Source organism: Podarcis melisellensis (genome assembly GCF_964234715.1).
Source record: "Podarcis melisellensis genome assembly, chromosome: 2".
Lineage (NCBI taxonomy): Eukaryota > Metazoa > Chordata > Lepidosauria > Squamata > Lacertidae > Podarcis > Podarcis melisellensis.
Window position 1 is genome coordinate 61,749,530 of NC_138529.1, and position 18,422 is coordinate 61,767,951.

The 18,422-nt window shown below is 45.1% G+C and overlaps 1 protein-coding gene across 3 annotated transcripts; it reads left to right on the top strand.

Annotated features, from left to right (window-relative positions):
• The first annotated feature begins 1,361 nt into the window (after positions 1–1,361).
• Positions 1,362–17,708, top strand: MYOZ3 (myozenin 3). 3 transcript variants are annotated; one of them, XM_081897298.1, is made up of 8 exons: positions 1,362–1,553; positions 3,869–4,012; positions 5,785–5,877; positions 7,152–7,309; positions 9,871–9,942; positions 10,828–10,975; positions 12,218–12,398; positions 17,371–17,708. In XM_081897298.1, exons 2-8 carry the CDS (start codon positions 3,970–3,972, stop codon positions 17,537–17,539), a joined length of 864 nt encoding a protein of 287 aa, XP_081753424.1. In that variant the 5' UTR covers positions 1,362–1,553; positions 3,869–3,969; the 3' UTR covers positions 17,540–17,708. The 3 variants fall into 3 exon arrangements, with proteins under 3 accessions (XP_081753424.1, XP_081753426.1, XP_081753425.1); XM_081897300.1 differs by lacking the exon at positions 9,871–9,942; XM_081897299.1 differs by lacking the exon at positions 3,869–4,012.
• Positions 17,709–18,422: the final 714 nt, after the last annotated feature.

Consider the following 18,422-nt stretch of genomic DNA (forward strand, 5'->3'; position numbering starts at 1 on the left):
AAACTCAAATCTTTTACAAAGGGTGTGCCAAGTGGTTGTCTGAAACACCTGGCTGATTATCCTGGGACGCAGAGCAGAGAGAGACACTCTCTCCTTTCCCCTTTTGCTGCTTTATTTATTCTAAATGGCCTGTGTTAAATTTCTTGCACCGCTGCTATTGAAATAGTTTTTGGATTCTTGTGGGGTTTTTTACATGAGGTAAGCAACCCACAGATGGGCTGTGCTGAAAAAGGCAGCCTATCAATAATTTTATAAATAAATCCCACCTTGATTATGATTATAGGCCTAGCAAGACATGCTAATGCATGTAACAGTGCCCCAAAATCTTTTTTTTAATAAGTAAAAACACACCCAGAGCCCTACAGGATGGAAACAGCTTGGGGATACAATCTGGTCTAAATTCCTCCTTCAGGAATCCTTTGTGTTTTTCTTTTTAAGTGTTCTGGAGCACTGTTATATGCGTGCAGAATTTCTGTAGAGCACTGGTGGTCTGGTAGTCTGCCAGCTCCATTCAGGTGGACAAGGTGCTGTACACTTGAGAGGGACACGGGTGGCGCTGTGGTCTAAACCACTGAGCCTCTTGGGCTTGCCAATCGGATGGTCAGTGGTTCAAATCTGTGTGATGGGATGAATTCCTATTGCTCTGTCCCTGCTCCTGCCAACCTAGCAGTTCAAAAGCACACCAGTGCAAGTAGATAAATAGGCACCGCTGCGGCGGGAAGGTAAACAGTGTTTCCATGCGCTCTGGTTTCCGTCACAGTGTTCTGTTGCACCAAAAGCAGTTTAGTCATGCTGGCCACATGATCCGGAAAGCTGTCTGTGAACAAATGCCTGCTCCCTCGGCCTGAAGCGAGATGGGCACAGCAACCCCAGTCACCTTTGACTGGATTTAACCGTCCAGGGGTCCTTTACCTTTACAGTTGAGATCATCTGCACTGACCCTACACTCGATTTATTTATAAGAACACCAGCAATTTTCATTTGGTTCACCTGGGAGCGGGGAAAGAGGCTGAGAACCACTAAGCGAACATAGGATGCATGGTTATGAGCTAGGCCCTAAATTGTTCTACTATTGTATTTTTCAACTTACAGCTCATTATGTTTCAAGTCATCCTAAATAGCGGGGGGGGGGGGGAGTATTTTAATCAGCAGTTCTCAGACTTTTATCTCTGTGCCACACTTTCAGAATAAAAACTTGCTCATGCCGCACCAATTTTTTCTTAATTGATAAGAAATGCCTTGGAAAACAGAAAGAAACAACTCCTAGCTTTCAACACTTGCCACCAGCTCAGCTCACCAAGACTCTCCTCAGACCACGCCCCTTTTCTCAGCCAGAAATAAATGTCTGATGTAACGAGGATTAGGGTCTTGGCATCTCAGCGGCAGGAGATCGAAAAAGACACAAGGGGGCAAGACCTGGGACAGCTGGAACGCTCTTGGGCGAGAAAAGGGGTCGGGGAAACTCAAAGTGGGCTCTAATCCTCACCTGGGAAGTGTCTGCCATCTCAAGACTTCACCACAGGGCTTTACGGTCTGAGGAAGGGTTCAAGCAGGTATGGGGGAATCTTTTCTCTGGACTCAAGGGGTAGTTAGCTAGAAGGGAGAGGCTGCTGTGAGGAAACGTCAGAGGAAAATGTTGGTAATCTGGACAATGTCTTCTAGTGACTTGGATAATATCTATATTATTGAGGAACAGACTATGCAGCAGGTATATCTTGCACAAAAAGATCCTTGTAGAGTTGAAACTTGGGACATTCTCCTTCCCCCTTTTAAAATGCAGATTTGGGGCTTTAATAAGCAGGAGATGTTCCAGCAGCTGTTGATGTGGGAAAGCAGCAGAGAGCATGTACATGATAGCAAATCCATCCCTACTGCATGAAAGGGCGTTAGATCTGTTTTCTAGTGCCATGTGATGTTTCTCTGATACAACTGGGGCGCCATAAGTGTGAAAGCTTGTTCCCCAAGGACACAAAGTGGGTAGCAGATAACCCATGCTAGGGAGCATGCTAGATGAGGCATCATTACTGCAAGGTCACTTAGGAGGGCAGAAGAAGGGGAAAGGGAGACTTGGTGGCTGTTCAGTGTATCCATATAGAAAACACTCTTTGCAACGGCTAGGCAGCCCAGCTTAATGTCCACAGGGCAAATATTAGCACTTAGCCCCAGAACATGAGTTGATGGGTGTTTGCTCAGTCCATAAAGGAAAATGGCTTCTGGCACAGGAAATCATAAGACTATGATCAGGACTAACCATTTGCTCTAGGAAACCCTGTCCAACACAAAATTGCAATGGAAGAATGCTGAATGCCCCCACAGAGCAAAAGCATGGAAATGTGCTCCCAGTCCAAGCTGGCAATCTCGTCAGGCCATGCAAAACATAGCCCTTGCCTCTGTAACATTAGCTCCGTCGGCTAAGCGATAATTAGCTTTCCAGTTTCTAATGCGCTCTGCAGATGTCACAGTGTGTCTCTCTTTGGACTGTCCTGTGGCAGTAAGTAGCATAGGATGGTTAAAAGGCTTCCTATTGAGAGGTAAAGCCATTTAAATTTGCCAAACAATTCTGGTTCTTGAATTATGGGGCATAATGTGACTTGCTCCAGCCTGCAGCCAGAGGCTTGGCCTGAAAGAGGCCAAGAAACAGGACAAGAAAGAGGGATGTTATATATGCCAAAGCTTGGAACTAGCAAGGGGGAAGTAAATTTTCTCACCCAGCCAACATTGTCTGTGCATCTCTCAAATAAGGGAGGATGTGACCACAAAGTTCAATTTCCTACTATCATCGTTTATGGATTCCACATCACGTTTTCAGATGCAGGCCACGTTCAAGACTGAAGAAATTGCCAGTGTGTCTAAGTGATAGCTGGATAGCAGGTCAATGCAAAATTAGTCTGAACACCTTGCTGGCATTGTAGGCTGCAATCCTATGGTTGCTTACCAGGGAGCTGGCCCTGTAGCATTCAGCAGGACTTTGTTATGTGAACAGGCATGTTCAGGATTGCAATTGTTGCTTGATTAATTAAGCAACTCTTCTATTTGGGTTGATTCCAAGGCTCATGAAAGGTAAAGAGTAGGAGGAGATGAATGGAGAAGGACAGTGGAAAAGGCAGGAATATGTGTGTATTTTCTTACATTTATATCCTGCCAACTTCCCCAAGTCCAGTTTGCTTATATCAGACTAGTCGCCTCATACCTGGTGCTGCTTGAGAATTCTAAGAAACCAAAAAAACCTGTGCATTTTTGAAAGGCTAATTCCACCATCTTGATCAAAATGGCATCCAATTATGTCCATATCCAGACAAAAAACCTGCCCCTTGATCTCAGCCTCCATCAGGTGAAGTATGGTTATAATACAGTGGTACCTTAGGTTAAGAACTTAATTCGTTCTGGAGGTCTGTTCATAACCTGAAACTGTTCTTGACCTGAAGCACCACTTTAGCTAATGGGGCCTCCTGCTGCCGCTGCACAATTTCTGTTCTCATCCTGAAGCAAAGTTCTTAACCCCAGGTACTATTTCTGGGTTAGCGGAGTCTGTAACCTGAAGCGTACATAACCTGAGGTACCACTGTATTGTATGAGGTGACCAACTGCATAGAAAACAGATGGAGAAATTTTTAAAAAAATACATAGTAGATGTGTGAGACATGTTAACATTTCAGACCTGCTAAATGGATTGAAGGATAAGAGAGCTAATGGTGAAAGGATTTCAGGAAGCAGTAATAAGGAAGTGAGAGCATGATTCTGCAACCGGCAATGATGGAAATTGCATTTCCATCCTGAATTTTGACTCATTGCCTGGTGAATATACATGGCACAAACTCAGTATCCAAGAGGCCAGGTTTGGAGATAATCTACAAGCAATTTTTTTCAGCCATGCTGCAATGACAGGAATGCCACCCCCCACTCTCCAGAGCATATCCGTTTATGCCAATGGCATGCTTGCAAAATGATGCCAGCTGAAGTGGGTGTATAATGGATGATGCCTTAAAAAACCACAGTCCTAACCTTGCCAATAGTAAGTTGTATTGAATTCTATGGGGCTTATGCCCAGCTAAAAGGGCTTAGGACTGCCACCCTATTGCTCATAAAACCAAGGTTGCTCATGATGTTGGAGACCTGGTGGTTGTGTACATGCGCAGCTTAACCCCTAGCAATATTAGGCCCTTTGAAATCTCAGGGCTAAGTACTTTTGTCCACCTCCAACTCCCATGAGATCATCATGTCAGAAATCCATGCCTGCCTGCCTGCCTGCCTGCTTCCATCCTTCACAGACCAAGGATCAGGGTTACATCTCCCAATCCTCCCAGGTCAGTAACTTAAAATAGTTGCTGCTGATATAGGGAAGTCTCTCTAGCAGCACGGAGGAGGAACACACAGCCCTGCATGAACTATGTAGTTCAGAGAAGCTGAACTTTGCTCACTGTAATGTGCTCCATTCAAACAGCTTGAGCTCAAGCTTTTTTTTTTTTTAAATATCCTCAAGGTCATTTGTTTACAACCCAAGGGCATTAAAAGCAAGGCTCCTTTTATTGTCTAAGTGAGAATAATTCTGCATGAAGATACAAACCAAATGAATACAACCATTAATTGCAGTTTGGTTCTGGAACCGAGAGGTTTCAGGAGACGACATTGTATACCGAGCTTATTTTATCAGTCACATTGTTACAAATGTACCCCAACCTGTACCCAAACTGTTAGAGTGACACGGTCGGGGGAGAAATAAAAAATAAAAAATAAATTGTCCAGTAGCACCTTATAGGCCGACTAAGTTTGTTCTGGTATAAGCTTTTGTGTGCATGCTTATACCCAGAACAAACTTGGTCTATAAGGTGCTACTGGACATTTAAAATAATAATAATAATATTTTATTAAGATCTGCTTGGGTCACAAAAGAGATAGCAGAAGGCAGGTTCCTATGCTCCTGACTCAGGTCATCGATCCATCTAGCTCAGTATGTCTACACTGACTGGCTCCGGCTCCCCAGGATTTCAGACAGGGGACATTGCCAGCCCTACCTGGAAATGCCAGGGATTGAACCTGGGACCTTCTGCATGCAAAGCAGATGCTCTACCACTGAGCCACAGCCCTTCTTCAATGGATACCAGAGAAAGGAAGGGGGACAAGTCTCCTGCAGACAACTAGGTTCCCACCTCCAAGAGCAAAGTTCAGTTGTTTCTAGGGCTTCATAACTGGATTAAAATTCAAAGTATGGAGAGAGCAAGCCGAATGAATGGGCTGTTTCTAAAAATGGGTGGAATATAATAGAATCATAAAATTGTAGAGTTGGAAGGGACCCCCAAGGGTCATCAAGTCTAACCCCCTCCAATGCAGGAATCACAGCTAAAGCATCCAAGACAGATGACCATCCAAACTCTGTTTTAAAACTTCCACCACGTTCCAAGGCAGCACAACAGCTTTGAATGGCAGAAAGGTCTTAAAACGTTTCGTCCTCCAAATGACTCGCTGCTCATTTCTGTAACCTAGAAAGCCAGTTTTAGTCTCTCATCCACTTGCACATTTGTTATTACTGCACAAATGTATTTGGCTTCATGCCCAGGACAGTGGCAACATTTCCAGCATTTTCAAAATCAGAGGAAAGAGCAAATTTACAAAGACAAACATCCCAAGTAGGGCCAGTTGTTAGGCAATACTATGTAGAAACAACAACAACACACGAGAGATGTGTGTGAAGAGCTTCGTTAATGTGTGACCCCAAAATTTTGGATCCCCCTCTAAATGTTAATGAAGCTTGTATGGAGACTGATAAACTCTTGCTTTCCTTTGCAGTCAAGAAAATGTTCCCCCTCCTTCATTCAGATCACAGCAGAGAGCCGAGGACACGGGTCCAGACCATTATGGGAGAGCTCACAGATGGAGAAGGTAAGCTGTCCTCAACTGCCATCATCTTCAGAGGTTGCTGACCTTCACAGGATTCGTGCATTGGCTTGTTTTCACTGGGCTTTTCGTTTACAGCCTCTAGCTCACAAAGGCAAAGGCTGCAGTCCCAAGCAGACTGCCCCTGCCCCCTTTAAGGAGAGGTGGATCCACCACTGCATTCATAGCCAGCAGCTCATGGTGGCTGTAGCAGCAGGAACAGGACAATAGGGCTGGATCCCTCCGTAAGCTCCAGGCTGGCTCCATAATTTTTTCCAGGTTAGGCCCAATGTCACGCAAAGGGCAATGAGACTGGCTAAGGCTCCAGCAGATCCCAGTCTGGTTCATACCTCTCACCCACCCAAAGAACAAACAGTTTAAGTGCTTTTTTTGTCAGTAGGATACCACCAAGAGGCTTCCTTCCTGTCAGCATGTCCAGTTGCCAGGAAGGGGATTTTAGTGCTTGTGTCCTTCCACTGGCAGTGGGAGGCTAGCTCAGCAGGAGATGCCTTCACTCAGTCCAACTCCTCCTCCCCTATAGCCTCGCCTAAGTGGGGCTTAGATGGCTCTTCTCATCTGTTATGTACTGAGTTGAATAGGATCCAAAATGCAGCAGCCTGATTGGTCCTAGAACAATAGGATCCAAAATGCAGCAGTCTGATTGGTCCCAGAACAATAGGATTCAGAATGCAGCAGTCTGATTGGTCCTAGAACAATGCAGCAGTATGATTGGTCGGCAGGAACCACCCAGTCCAGCTCCAGATGGGAGTGAATCCACAACCTGATTGGCCTACAGGAGAATTCCGGAATTAGCCAATCACGTGCAGCCCATTGTGTAAATAATGTATATAAAGCAGATACTTTGAGGGGACTTTCATTCATTCTTCCTCACCACTATGCGCTGAATAAAGAGCATGAAATCCACTCTCTGAGTATATTTCATCATCGCTCAGTAAACAACCTTTCTGAGGTGAACGACAAAATGGTGCCCCCATTCCATAGACTGAAGCTGACCAGACTTCAATACTGGTGATAGGACAGTGCTCTCCATTATGCCTGAGGGGAGCAAGCTGTTGGGAGCAGGTGAGGGGAGTGGGCAGGGCAGGACATGGGGCAGATGCAGATTTGCCCTCCAACACCTCCTTCCCCCTCTCCCCTCCAGCATGAGCTGCCTCACTTCCCCGCCTTACATTAGGGCACCTTTAATTAATTTACAACCAGCGTTTTGTAAATTAAAGCCTTTCCGCTGCCACCATGTGACATACGCCTGTTTTTCTCAGCTCTGGTGGAGCTCGATTTAGGAAAGAAGGTGAGCATTCCTCAGGATCTGATGATGGAGGAGCTCTCCCTGCCAATCAACAAGGGCTCCAGGCTGTACCAGAAGAGGCAGAGGAGAGTGCAGAACTTTGTGCTGGAGCATCCTTCGGGCTACAGAATTGTGAGTTGTGTTTCCGTCCTGAGGGAAGAGGCAGAAAGCTCTGTGAGAACAACCTGTGGGTCCACAGCAACAGGTGCAGCAAGGGAGGCAGCAGTGCTGACCAAATGGACTCTTGTTTCTCAACCATGAATCCCTGACTGCCTAAGAATGAGAAAGCAAATCCTTCCCAGTTAGGTTGCTGAGATGGGTAGGGGGAATGGCAGGCCTCTTTAACCCTGTTGCTTGGCATCAAGTGTAGTGGGTAAGCTATGTTCCATCTTAATCCACGGCCTCCATGCCATCCTCGCCTCTATTTTCCACCTGTTTGCTTTTATTCATTGAAATATCTGCACACTACTTTTCTGCCCCACTAGCATTTCCCAAGATAGTCCATGGAACATCAGTTAAAAGCAAAGTTAGGGAGCTGGATCCAGCCATCAGCTGTGAGAAGCATTTTCATTTGCCCACACAGTTTGAAATCAAACGGCATCGGCAGAGGAACAGGGCTTTGCAAGCACCCGTACACAGGAAAAGCACTTCATGTGATGTTGTGGCGATATCAGGTGGGCCTGTGCCTCTGCAAGCACCGCCAGTCAGCTGATGGTTTGCTCTGGCCCAGGCACAAAGTATTGCAGGCACCACTCATTAGTTGATTGTCAGTGCTTGCAAGGGGCTTTTAGGGGCTGCCAATCAGAGCCTCACCCTGAGATTATATTTGACATTGGGCATAGCTTGGGGAAAACAGTCTCATGGGCCAAACTGGAACCACTGCCAGGCTTAATGAGACCCATGGACCAGAGGTTGTCTACTGCTGATTAAAAGCAACAGCCAATAATAGTGTAAAAACAAGCAAGGACTAAGCATTGGCAGCCAGATCATAAAGCCATAAAAGGAGGGGAGAGAAACCAAACTAAAGATAAGAGGAAACAAAACATGTGCCAAAAATATCAGTAAGATGGGGGCAAACTGGGTTGTGCCACACGACATGAAGCAAAGCCTCAGTGGATGTGCAGTGTGGGAGAAGGCAATCTTCCCAAAAGCCTTATCCTAAACCGTTTAGGGGGAAAGGCTTTAACAACTAAACACCTAGGAGCTATTAGAGGGTGCCTTGAGAACAGATGCCAAGGCATGTCTGCTCCTACTGATGACAGACAGAACAAGATGTCAAGCCACTTCTGCTCTCAGGTTATCCTCTGTCCTTTGAGCTTCACAAGGCATGCAAGATTTGGCATGGTGGTCATGCACTCAATGCATGGACAACATCATCTTGCAGGCAGGCAGGCAGGCAGGCAGTCACCTCTGACCCTCTCCTTGGCCAGCAATACCCCTCCTGGTCTAAACCATTACCAACTTATCTCTGTTCACATGCTATTTGATGGGCTAATAAAATGAATTAGTGGGCTGTATGCAACTGCATGCTGCTCACAGCAGTTCCGTTGGAATTAATGACCCCAAAATAGCCATGTCTATTGACCTCAGTGGGTTTACTCTGAGTAGGACCAGCATTGGATGCAACCCAGTTGTAAGTTTATTGCACCAGCTGTTGTGCTGTGACATGAATCTTCCAGAAAAAGGGTGCCTAACTTATTTGGGCCAGAGGGCCACAGTCACTCTTAGTCAATCCTCCAAGGGTCACATGTCCTGGCGTGTCGTTCTCTCACAGGCACACATGCACAGCACATACGGTACATATAATAGAGGCAGGCAGATACACAGTTCCCTCCTCACTTTCTCAGTTGTGGATCAACTGAGGAGGGGGGCTTTATTGCTCCCTGCCTGCTCACCAAATGATGGTGAGGGGACAATTTACACCCCTGCTAGATCATGGGGCTGTGCCCACAACAGGGTTGTGCATTTCCCTCTCTCCCTTTCACCCCCTCATTTTGCTGCTGCTGCCACTGCCCAAACTGAGTGTTTAAGAGATCAGGCCCCTGAACGGGGGCTTATCCACCCCTGCTCGAGGAGTCGGTGCCATGCTTTGCAGTCTCTTTTGCTCAGCAAAAGTCAGTATCAGAGACTTAGAGCTGAATGCATTCACATTGGGAAAAGTCCCCATTTTCTAATTATACAGGCACGATCAGTTGGGTGGTGGGCCTGTGATCTTCTTCATTTATATAGCGGCTACATTAAGGCCAAATAACTACCTTTGACAGTAAATGTCTTTGACGGCTTTTCTTTAACTCATTCCTAAAGTAATTTAACTGTTAACACCTCTGTCTGTGAGTAGCTGGAGCACATCTAGTCATCCCAGCATTTAACCTACACATATATTCTCTAGTAGTCTTTTTAAGTTAAATCACCTGGCTCATATAGTATGCATTTGACAAACCACTTCTCACACACACACCCATCTTCTAAAATAGGTTCACAACTGAGGCCACCATATTTGCTATGGGAATGGGCATACAATGCAAAGGCAAAATTATGAACCACTGCAGAATAAGCCGCAGGACTGCCAATTCTAACAGGAGGCCATATTTAGCTTTAATCTACTAGTGTCTGCATTCTCTCAGCCTTAGGGCTTCTCCATGGCCCTTGCCCATGTCATGTATTAATATTCTTTTCCTTGCTCTCTTTGCAAGATCTCAAATGCTTCTGGAGGAGGAGGAGGATCACACACTAATTATGATGGAGTTGCCATGTCAGAAGGACAGGTAGTGTGCATGACTGCTGCATGGGGAAGATCTCACTTGCTTAGGCTAGAGTTTAGGGTCCATCATGAGACCTGGAGAAGCCAAAAAGTGACACACTGAGGCAGATTCACCCTGAACCTATGTCATTTGGACTTCTTTCCCATAGTCACCCATTTCCCCGATAGGGAGCAGACTCACTGACTATTCCAAGTTAATATTTCAGTGGGGGCAGTGTAACTGTCTTCATGCATGCACCCAAATATGTACCTGATCTGCATGTCCTGTCATTTATGTAGCATGTGATGGAAGCGTAGCTCTCAGTGCTTGCTGATTAGGTTTAAATATCTTGCGCAGCTTGAAAAGTGAAATTCGTTGGTACCTTTCTTCTGAGAGAGGGAACCTACACTACAGGCCAACTGGTATAATTATCATTGCCTCTTCCCAAGGAATTCTGAGAATTGTAGTTCTGTGAGGGGTAGGATAGGGCTTTCTAACAAGAAGTCTCAGCCCACCAAGAGTCTTTGGGGGAAGCTCTATACTCTGAAACCAATATAAGGCTGTAGTGTGGATATGCTAGTTTCTAACAATGCCATTGTAGAATACATGGCACTTAAGTAGCAGGAGGTGGAAGCACTAGAAAGCATTCAGGCAGTTTTGGACTGTGGTCCATTCACCGAAGCAGGTAGGAGATGTGTTCTATTTCTTCAAGCAAAATTATTTTCCCCAATGGTGAATAAAAAAAGCTCATCCAACTAAGGGCCTGGCTGGCCTTCTTCCATTCCCCTTTTATCATTCTGCTTCTGCCTGAATTTCCATGCCTACCTCAGTCTTGAAAGCATGCTGAGGAGACCTTTCTGGTGACAGAAAACATCTTGCAGCCTATGCCTGTTTCCCTTTGTCTGCTAGTCTATCCATAATGCCGAAGGGAAGGAGAACTACCAGGCTGGACTTCACGAAGCAGCCTCAGGAAAGGCGACACCTCCCAAAGTGCCAAAGAAAACAAACAAAGTCTTGCAAATGAGCAAAGCCCTGAATCCCAATGCCATCGCTCCAGGTATGATCCAGGCACAGCACCACTGGGGCCAGAACTCTTATTCAGCACAAAAGCAAGAGTGCAAGTGGACAATTTAATGACTACTACTACTACAACAACAACAACAACAACAACAACAATTTATTATTTATACCCCGCCCATCTGGCTGGGTTTCCCCAGCCACCCTGGGCGGCTTCCAACAAAATATTAAAATACAATACTGCATCAAATATTAAAAGCTTCCCTAAACTGGGCTGCCTTCAGATGTCTTCTACAAATCTGGTAGAGCACCTGCTTTGAGGTCCCAGGTTCAATCCCAGAATTTGAAAATGGGCTGGAAAAAAATCCCTGTATGAAACCCTGGAGAGACTGTGGGGACAATACTGAGCTAGGTGGACCATGGCAGCTTCCTAAATTTCATTAATGTCAATAAATGTCCAAATAATGGTAATAGCAGTCGTTGGAAGGATCCTAGTTGCTGCCAGGTTAAGCCCCACTCCAGTGCTATCTCAAACATTCCCTTGACACTGCTATAGTTTTGTTTTGTTTTGTTCTTAATCTCCCTTAGCATCAGCAGGTGCCATTTGTACCTGACCGCAGGTGGAGTCAAGATTTAGTTCCAGGTTAGTTGTAGTTTCGGGAACTTCACTTCACCAGCAACGTTCCTTGAGATGTCTGATGAGACATCTCAATACCTGTTCCCTCTAAGCAGACTGATGCAGAGGACAGCTGCATCAGAGACAAGCTGGTGTCCTTCATTAAATATAGAAAGGCAGGGGAAGGAAGAGGGAGCTTCTAAGGATGGCAACTGGCCTTTGATGAGGCCATCCTGCTTGTCAAAATGATTGGGGAAGGAGCCAGTGCTGCCTTGTGTGTGTGTGTGTGTGTGTGTGTGTGAACTGCACATCTACAAAAAGCAGGACAGGACATGCCAAGGCAAGGAGAAGCTGCCTTCTACTGACCCACTACTAGCTCAATGCACCGAGTGGCAGCAGCTCTCTCTGGTTTCAGGCAGAGTTTTCTCCTAGCTCTACTTGGACATGCTGTGATTGATCATGGGACCTTCTAGATGCCATGCAGATCCTCTACTAAGGACAGGAGGGCCATATTGTTGAATGCCTCCGAAATCTGGAAACAGCCTGCTCTTTCACATCATCTGTTCTAGTTTCTGCTAGGATCAAGACCTCTGAAATCAGATACTTCAGGTTTCTCTGCCATCGTACTTAAGATGTTTTCATTGAATGTGTCATTCTGAACCACAGGCTATTCTGGACCTCTAACTGGTGTACCACCAGAGAAGTTCAATAGGACAGCCATCCCCAAAGGCTACCAGTCCCCCTGGCGGGAGTTCCTTAGCAGCGAGGACTACCAGGTAGACCATGAGACCCGTTTGCCTGAACCTCCCAGAAAAGTGAATAGTTTTGACGTCAGGAGCTTCAATAGGTAAGGCCTCATTCAATTTCTGTATGGAATTTTGAGCTGGGATGTTCAGCATAAAGTTTAATCAGCATTCATGGCTGATTATGCAATCAGCATTCATGGCTGATTATGCCCCACAACAAACAACCCCCTGAAATTAGAGTGTGTGTCAGAAGAACCTGTAGAACTGTACGCAGGGGGAAACGCTTGCCCTGGTGGAACAATTCCCTTAGCACAAGATTGAACTCCTCCCATTTATTTGGGAATAAGCACTGTTTCGTTGTGAAAAAAATGGGATAATATATTTTGTAAGTTTAAAATAATAAAACGAGCACCTGCAGCCATGAACATTCCTGCCTCCCGCTGACTAGAATTAAAATCAAAATAAAGAAAGGATGCTGTGGTGACTGGAGGCAGGTCTGTTCCACCAAAGTGGCTGATGCAGGATCTGTTTGCTGCTACCACTCTCTGGGTGGTCATTTAGGAGTGCTGCAGGGCCACAGGCTTTGGCCTCAAATTGCATCCCTAGCTGCAGCGCTGCTGGCGTCTCAAGATGTTCTTCTGTTAGGCAGACAACCATTCCAGCACCATGGCTCACTAGCAGTAGTTAATATAGGACTGTTAAAGTAACAGCAATTGTGTAGAAGACATGCTTGCATGTGCCACTGCTTTGCCATTCATTACCTTGTGGAAAATTCTCACAAGTTAATACTTTCAGTTCATCATGGCTTATGGTATGAAAATGTTGGAAGATGGCCCCAGAAAATCTAGCATATAATCATAAACCAACTTTTCAAAAAAGTGCAGGACACCCCCCCATCCCTATCAACTAGGGATGGGGAGCCTGTGGCCCTCCAGATGTTGCTGAACTTCACATCCTGTCAGCCCCAGCCAGCATGGCCAACGGTCAGGAATGATAGGAGTTGTAGTCCAGCATCCTCTGGAGGGCTAGATTCCCTCACCTTGCCCCAGGAGCAAGAGGGCTAGATTTGATGAAATGTAGGGCCGTGAGGGCCGACCAAAGTTGTTGACCTTTTTTTAGAATTGAAGTTGTTGAGGTAAACTGCCGCAGTGCCCGAATTGGGCCCCCAAAATGGACTTTGGACATGCCTGCCCTAGGCAGTGCTTGGTTTGAGGTAGGGCTTTGCTCTGGAGTCTGGAGTCTGGTATCACTTCTAGGACTTAGCCGGAGGACATGTGGGTGGCGCTATTAATGTATTTGTATCCTTCTTCTTGCAAGTGTTTTTCCAAAAGTCCCATTCTGCAGGGATACAAAGTAAGTACAGTCATACCTCGGGTTACAGACACTTCAGGTTATGGACGCACCAAAACCCGGAAGTACTGGAACGGTTTACTTCCAGATTTGGCACTTGCACATGCACAAAAGCACTAAAATGCACTTTGCGCCGAGTCGCAACCCGCACGTGCGCAGACGCAGCGCTGCAGGTTGCGAACACTGCGGATTGCAAACGTGCAAATTTCGCAACCCCAGCATCCACTTATGAATTTGTTCCCAACTGCTAGTAACAGAACCTTGAAATTGTAAGTCTCCTACATCATTGTGTCACTGGAACTGGAGGAAAAGGAATCAATTTAGGATTCTGTTTACACCCCATGCCACTCTCACATGCTTTTAACCAAGAGTTCTGTTCTGTTTCCTTTCTGCATTAATCTGCAAATTAAAAAATGACAACACTGAAAAGTTATTTTAATTACGTATCTAAATATATATTTTTTCTCAAAGTCATATGTAAATCTATATTTTGATATGCTTAAATTGCCGAGAACTGTATTCTGACATTTGGAGAAGTGTGAAATCTGTTGTGGAGCTCAATTTCAATCCATACATCATTATCTAAAAAGCTATTTCATGTATGAATTAATTAAGATTCAATGCTTCAACCACCCCTAACTCCTGGCACTGAAAGTGTAGCTTCCATGCGTACTTGAACAGTGGCACTTTTCCTTTTTAAACTGCACTAGCTGACTGCTGTCTTTCACTTACGGGGGTATATATTATAAGAAAAGATTCAAGAGGGCAATGCAGTTAGGTCAAGGGGAAATACTCTGATTTGATAGCACAGTATTAATCCATTCACCTTAATATGGTTGCCACACTGGCAACAGAAATTAAATGAAACCTATCATGTTCATGGTAGAAAATTTTCCACAACTCATAAGGCAATAATTTGCAAGTTAGACTTCCCAGTTTTAACAGTGCCGCCAACTTGATTCTATAAAGCAATCCTAACTCCTAACCAAGGATTTGTTGGACAGGAATGGATTGATGTAGGCTTCCCACCTGCAAGCCAGGACAGAAAAGAGGGGGTATTTGTCTTTATTTTTCTTGTGCTAGCTCCAAGCTGGTACAACAGAGTAGTCAACACTGGGCTCCTCCTCAGCTGCTAGCCCAGGTTATGACCCAGCGGATCTTTGGCTGACCTACTTCCCTCCTTCCCTGACCACAATCTGTCCCATTCAGACCCTTTCCCTGGCTACCAGCACCAGAAATACTGCTGCTGTTACCTTGTCCACAGCTCCCCCCATGACCTTGCCCCTGGCATAAACCAAGAAACCTCTGCCACATCCAATTCCACCCCCATCTCCAGTAGCACAGCTTAGCAAATGAAAACAGTCACTAATCTTAGAGATCCACACAATGCAGTCAAGGTGCCACTCGTATTTTTGCCTTCATCAGCTGCCAATTGGCAACTTTCAAAACTTCATCATCTGCAGTGTATGTTGCTAAAGCATAATTCATAGCGTCTTCACATCTAAATAAAAAAATTCTTGCTGAAACCATGCCCAACTAGTCTTCGTCACTCCCAATGAGGGCCAGCCCACCCCGGAGGCAAGGTGAGGCGACTGCTTTGGGCGGCAGGATCCACAGGGACAGCAAATTCAGATGTAGATATTTATTCCTCCTCTAGTTCCTGATGTAGATCTTCACTTACCCCTTCTACCCTGGCAGGGAGGGAGGCACCATTCTGTGATTTGCCTCAGGTGCCAAAATGTCCTGGGCCAGCCCTGCTCCCATTACTGTCTTGCAATGTCTTTTTTAAAAACAGAATCTTCCTGTGGCCCAATATCTTTAACATATGTTGGACCAGGGAACTGTTCCAAAGACTTTTTTAATTTTGGTTACTGCTCATGTTTCCGTTTATTTCAGGCCCTGTAGCAGAAATACATTCATATATGCTAAACACACATAGCTGCCTGGTTTCTTCCTCTCTCTGATGTTTTAAATGAACCCTTAGTAGCACTGTATACCAATTTAACTCAGTGCTTACCACGCCTTCATTTGAATGTTTCAGTGATTATGACTTGCCTCAAAACAATTCAAGAAAACAAATGTTTCAAGGCAAATAACCTGACTGAAAGACAAGGAAATTTTTAAGAAGAAAATAATTATTTATTGTATATTTAAAACAAAACCCACCTTAGCCATTAGGGGACCAAGAAGACACAGCATCAGCATTTGGTATGCAGGGTTCTCTACTGGCATGCAGGCTTCTCTATTGGCAGGAGCAGACTTTATGGGAAATAAAAATGGCTGCCTGTTGATAGGTAAATGAAGTGAAGGCTGCAATTGGGATCAGGGTAGCGGGCAGTCAAGGCTGTCTTCAAAGGTAGGTGCCAAGATGGGCCTTTGAAAAAATATATATATATTTTCTTCTGGTTAAGCTTCTCTTTAGCATTCCAAGTTAGAACCTTTTGACTTGAAAATTACTTTCATTTCAGTGCCAACAGCACTGATTTATTTTCTCAGATACACCCAGATTTTCAGCTTTTACTGCCCTGTTGCAAGTGAAAATAAATAAACTGGCTCCGAGTTTTACACAGCTTTTTTGTTTGCATAATACACTTGAATAAATGCTAGTCTTTAACATTTTAAAATTCTAGATAACCCCCCCCCCCAGCACATCTGCCTACCAGGTGCTGCTTTCAAGATATAATTCCATGTAACATGCTTCTTGCTACACCAAGAACACACATAGCTACTTTCAAGCGCAATTAGATTTTCACCATAGGACCAAAGTTCTGTAGAGTAACAACACTATTACTATTTTGGAAACAGACACTGACCAGCTGTGCAAAGCAGCAGAGAACTGAAGCCATCTGATGTCCCCACCCCACAAAATACATATTGTAAAATAAATACATGCATACATTTCACAAGTGTGAGGCAACTCAAATGTTTATAGGAATTGTGTGTGCACTAGAAGAACATCAAGGGAAAACTTGACTGAAACATGCCAGCAGTGAATTCTGTAGGTGCAAGTAAAAGCATCATAAAACATAATTAAAAATCATTTTCTGAGGCCCTTCTGTGTGTGCTTCCTCCACAAGAGGTCCAGAAGGTGGCAACACGAGAATAGGCCTTCTCTGCAGTGGCTCTCCATCTGTGGAATGCTCTCTCCAGGGAAGTTCGCCTGGTGCCTTCACTATACACCTTTAGTTGCAAGGCAAAAACGTCCCTTTTTAACCAGGCCTTTGGTTGATTTCATTGATATCCTGTGCCCTTTTAAAATGTGGAGGGTTTTTTGTGGGGGTTATTGGATAGTTGTTTTTATTTTGATTATATATTTTGTGGTTTTATATCTTGATTTTGCTCTGTGAACTGCCCCAAGACCTCCAGGTATAGGGCAGTATATAAATTCAATTAACAACAATGTAGCTGAAACTGCTGAGAGCAGACTAGTGCAGCAGATAATGGGAAACGTTTATTTTCAACCCACTTTTAATAATAAACGATCACAATGACCACTACAGATTGTCAGGACCCACACTATTCTTCTGAATGTAATTTGCTTTAACTTGTTTTTAATTTCTGAATTTTAAATTGCTGTTAACCCACCCTGGGGCCTGCTGGCAAAGGGTGGAGAATAAATTTAATAATACATGACCATGGAGGACCAACACATACCGTAATCTCTTCCCCACTTAAGACTGAACACGTGCGACACACTACAGCCTTCTCTTTTTGTACCTGCAGGACCCCAACCCCATTTGGCGGACCATTACTGAATGATGTGATCCTTGGGTATGAGATGAATGAAGCCCAGACTGACATGAGCAGCTTGGAACTCATGTTAAACAGGCCCAGCTTCAACAGAGCACCTCGGGGCTGGATACAGGCGATGCCAGAATCTGAAGATCTGTAACTTGCTATAATACTGCTGCCTGACTTTTTCCAACGCCAATGCGCGCTAGCCTCCTAATCAGGGGGAAAAGAAAGCACCCTTTTTGAATTCTGTGGTTTTACACACGAAAACATAGCAATCATCTGTTCCTTAGCAGGTCTTAAAATTTGGTAAATACCATCTCAGACAAACAACACATGACATATTACACTGTCATGATTTATTTAACAGAAATAGGGGACTTCCGGGTTGACGCGATCGGTTTAATGGCGGATTCCCTCCGAGCTCCGGAGGGAATCGGCTCCATCGAGGACGGGTCTTGCCGCGCCGGCGACGCGGGGGCCCTTAGAAACCACAGGTGCGGATACCTGTGGGCCTGGTGACTCGGTGGGCACCTTAAGCGCCCTCCTTGACAGTCGAAGAGCCTTTTTAAAGGCTGCGGAGAAGGTCTGAGGAGTGGCGCGGTGCTGAGAGTAGACCGCTATCTCGGTGGAGCGAAGCCGCAAGCCATTGCCGGAGAGCGTCAACTTTCTTCCTGACATTCGGACTGAAACAAACACCCTTGTGAGTAAAACGAAATTTGGATTTTAAAAGAAATTAACTTCTTTAATTTGGCGAACGGGGGGGCTGTGTCAAAAGGAAGTCCGCACCCCCCCCCCTGCATGCACGATCTGAAGCAAGGAGCGAAAGCCTAAGATCGGATTAAAAAGATCTTCTTTTTGTCTTTTGGGACTGATAAAAGATTCCATCGATTTGTGAAAACAAGGTTTTTTTTGTCTTTTTAAGTTGTGCTGGAGGAAGAGGTGTAATTGGGGAAAATTTTTGGGAACCCCCACCCGGGATCCGGGAGTGTTCCGCATTAGCCTAGCCTGAAAGAAAGGGAGTTTGACAGCTGTCATCTGAG

What these genes read in the sequence shown, in the direction of transcription:
- MYOZ3 (XM_081897298.1), top strand. Translation starts at nt 3,970, where the DNA reads ATGGATGATGCCTTAAAAAACCACAGTCCTAACCTTGCCAATA. An exon ending in TCCCAATGCCATCGCTCCAG is followed by an intron (nt 10,976 to 12,217) that starts GTATGATCCAGG and finishes TCTGAACCACAG; the next exon opens with GCTATTCTGGACCTCTAACT. An exon ending in GACGTCAGGAGCTTCAATAG is followed by an intron (nt 12,399 to 17,370) that starts GTAAGGCCTCAT and finishes TTGTACCTGCAG; the next exon opens with GACCCCAACCCCATTTGGCG.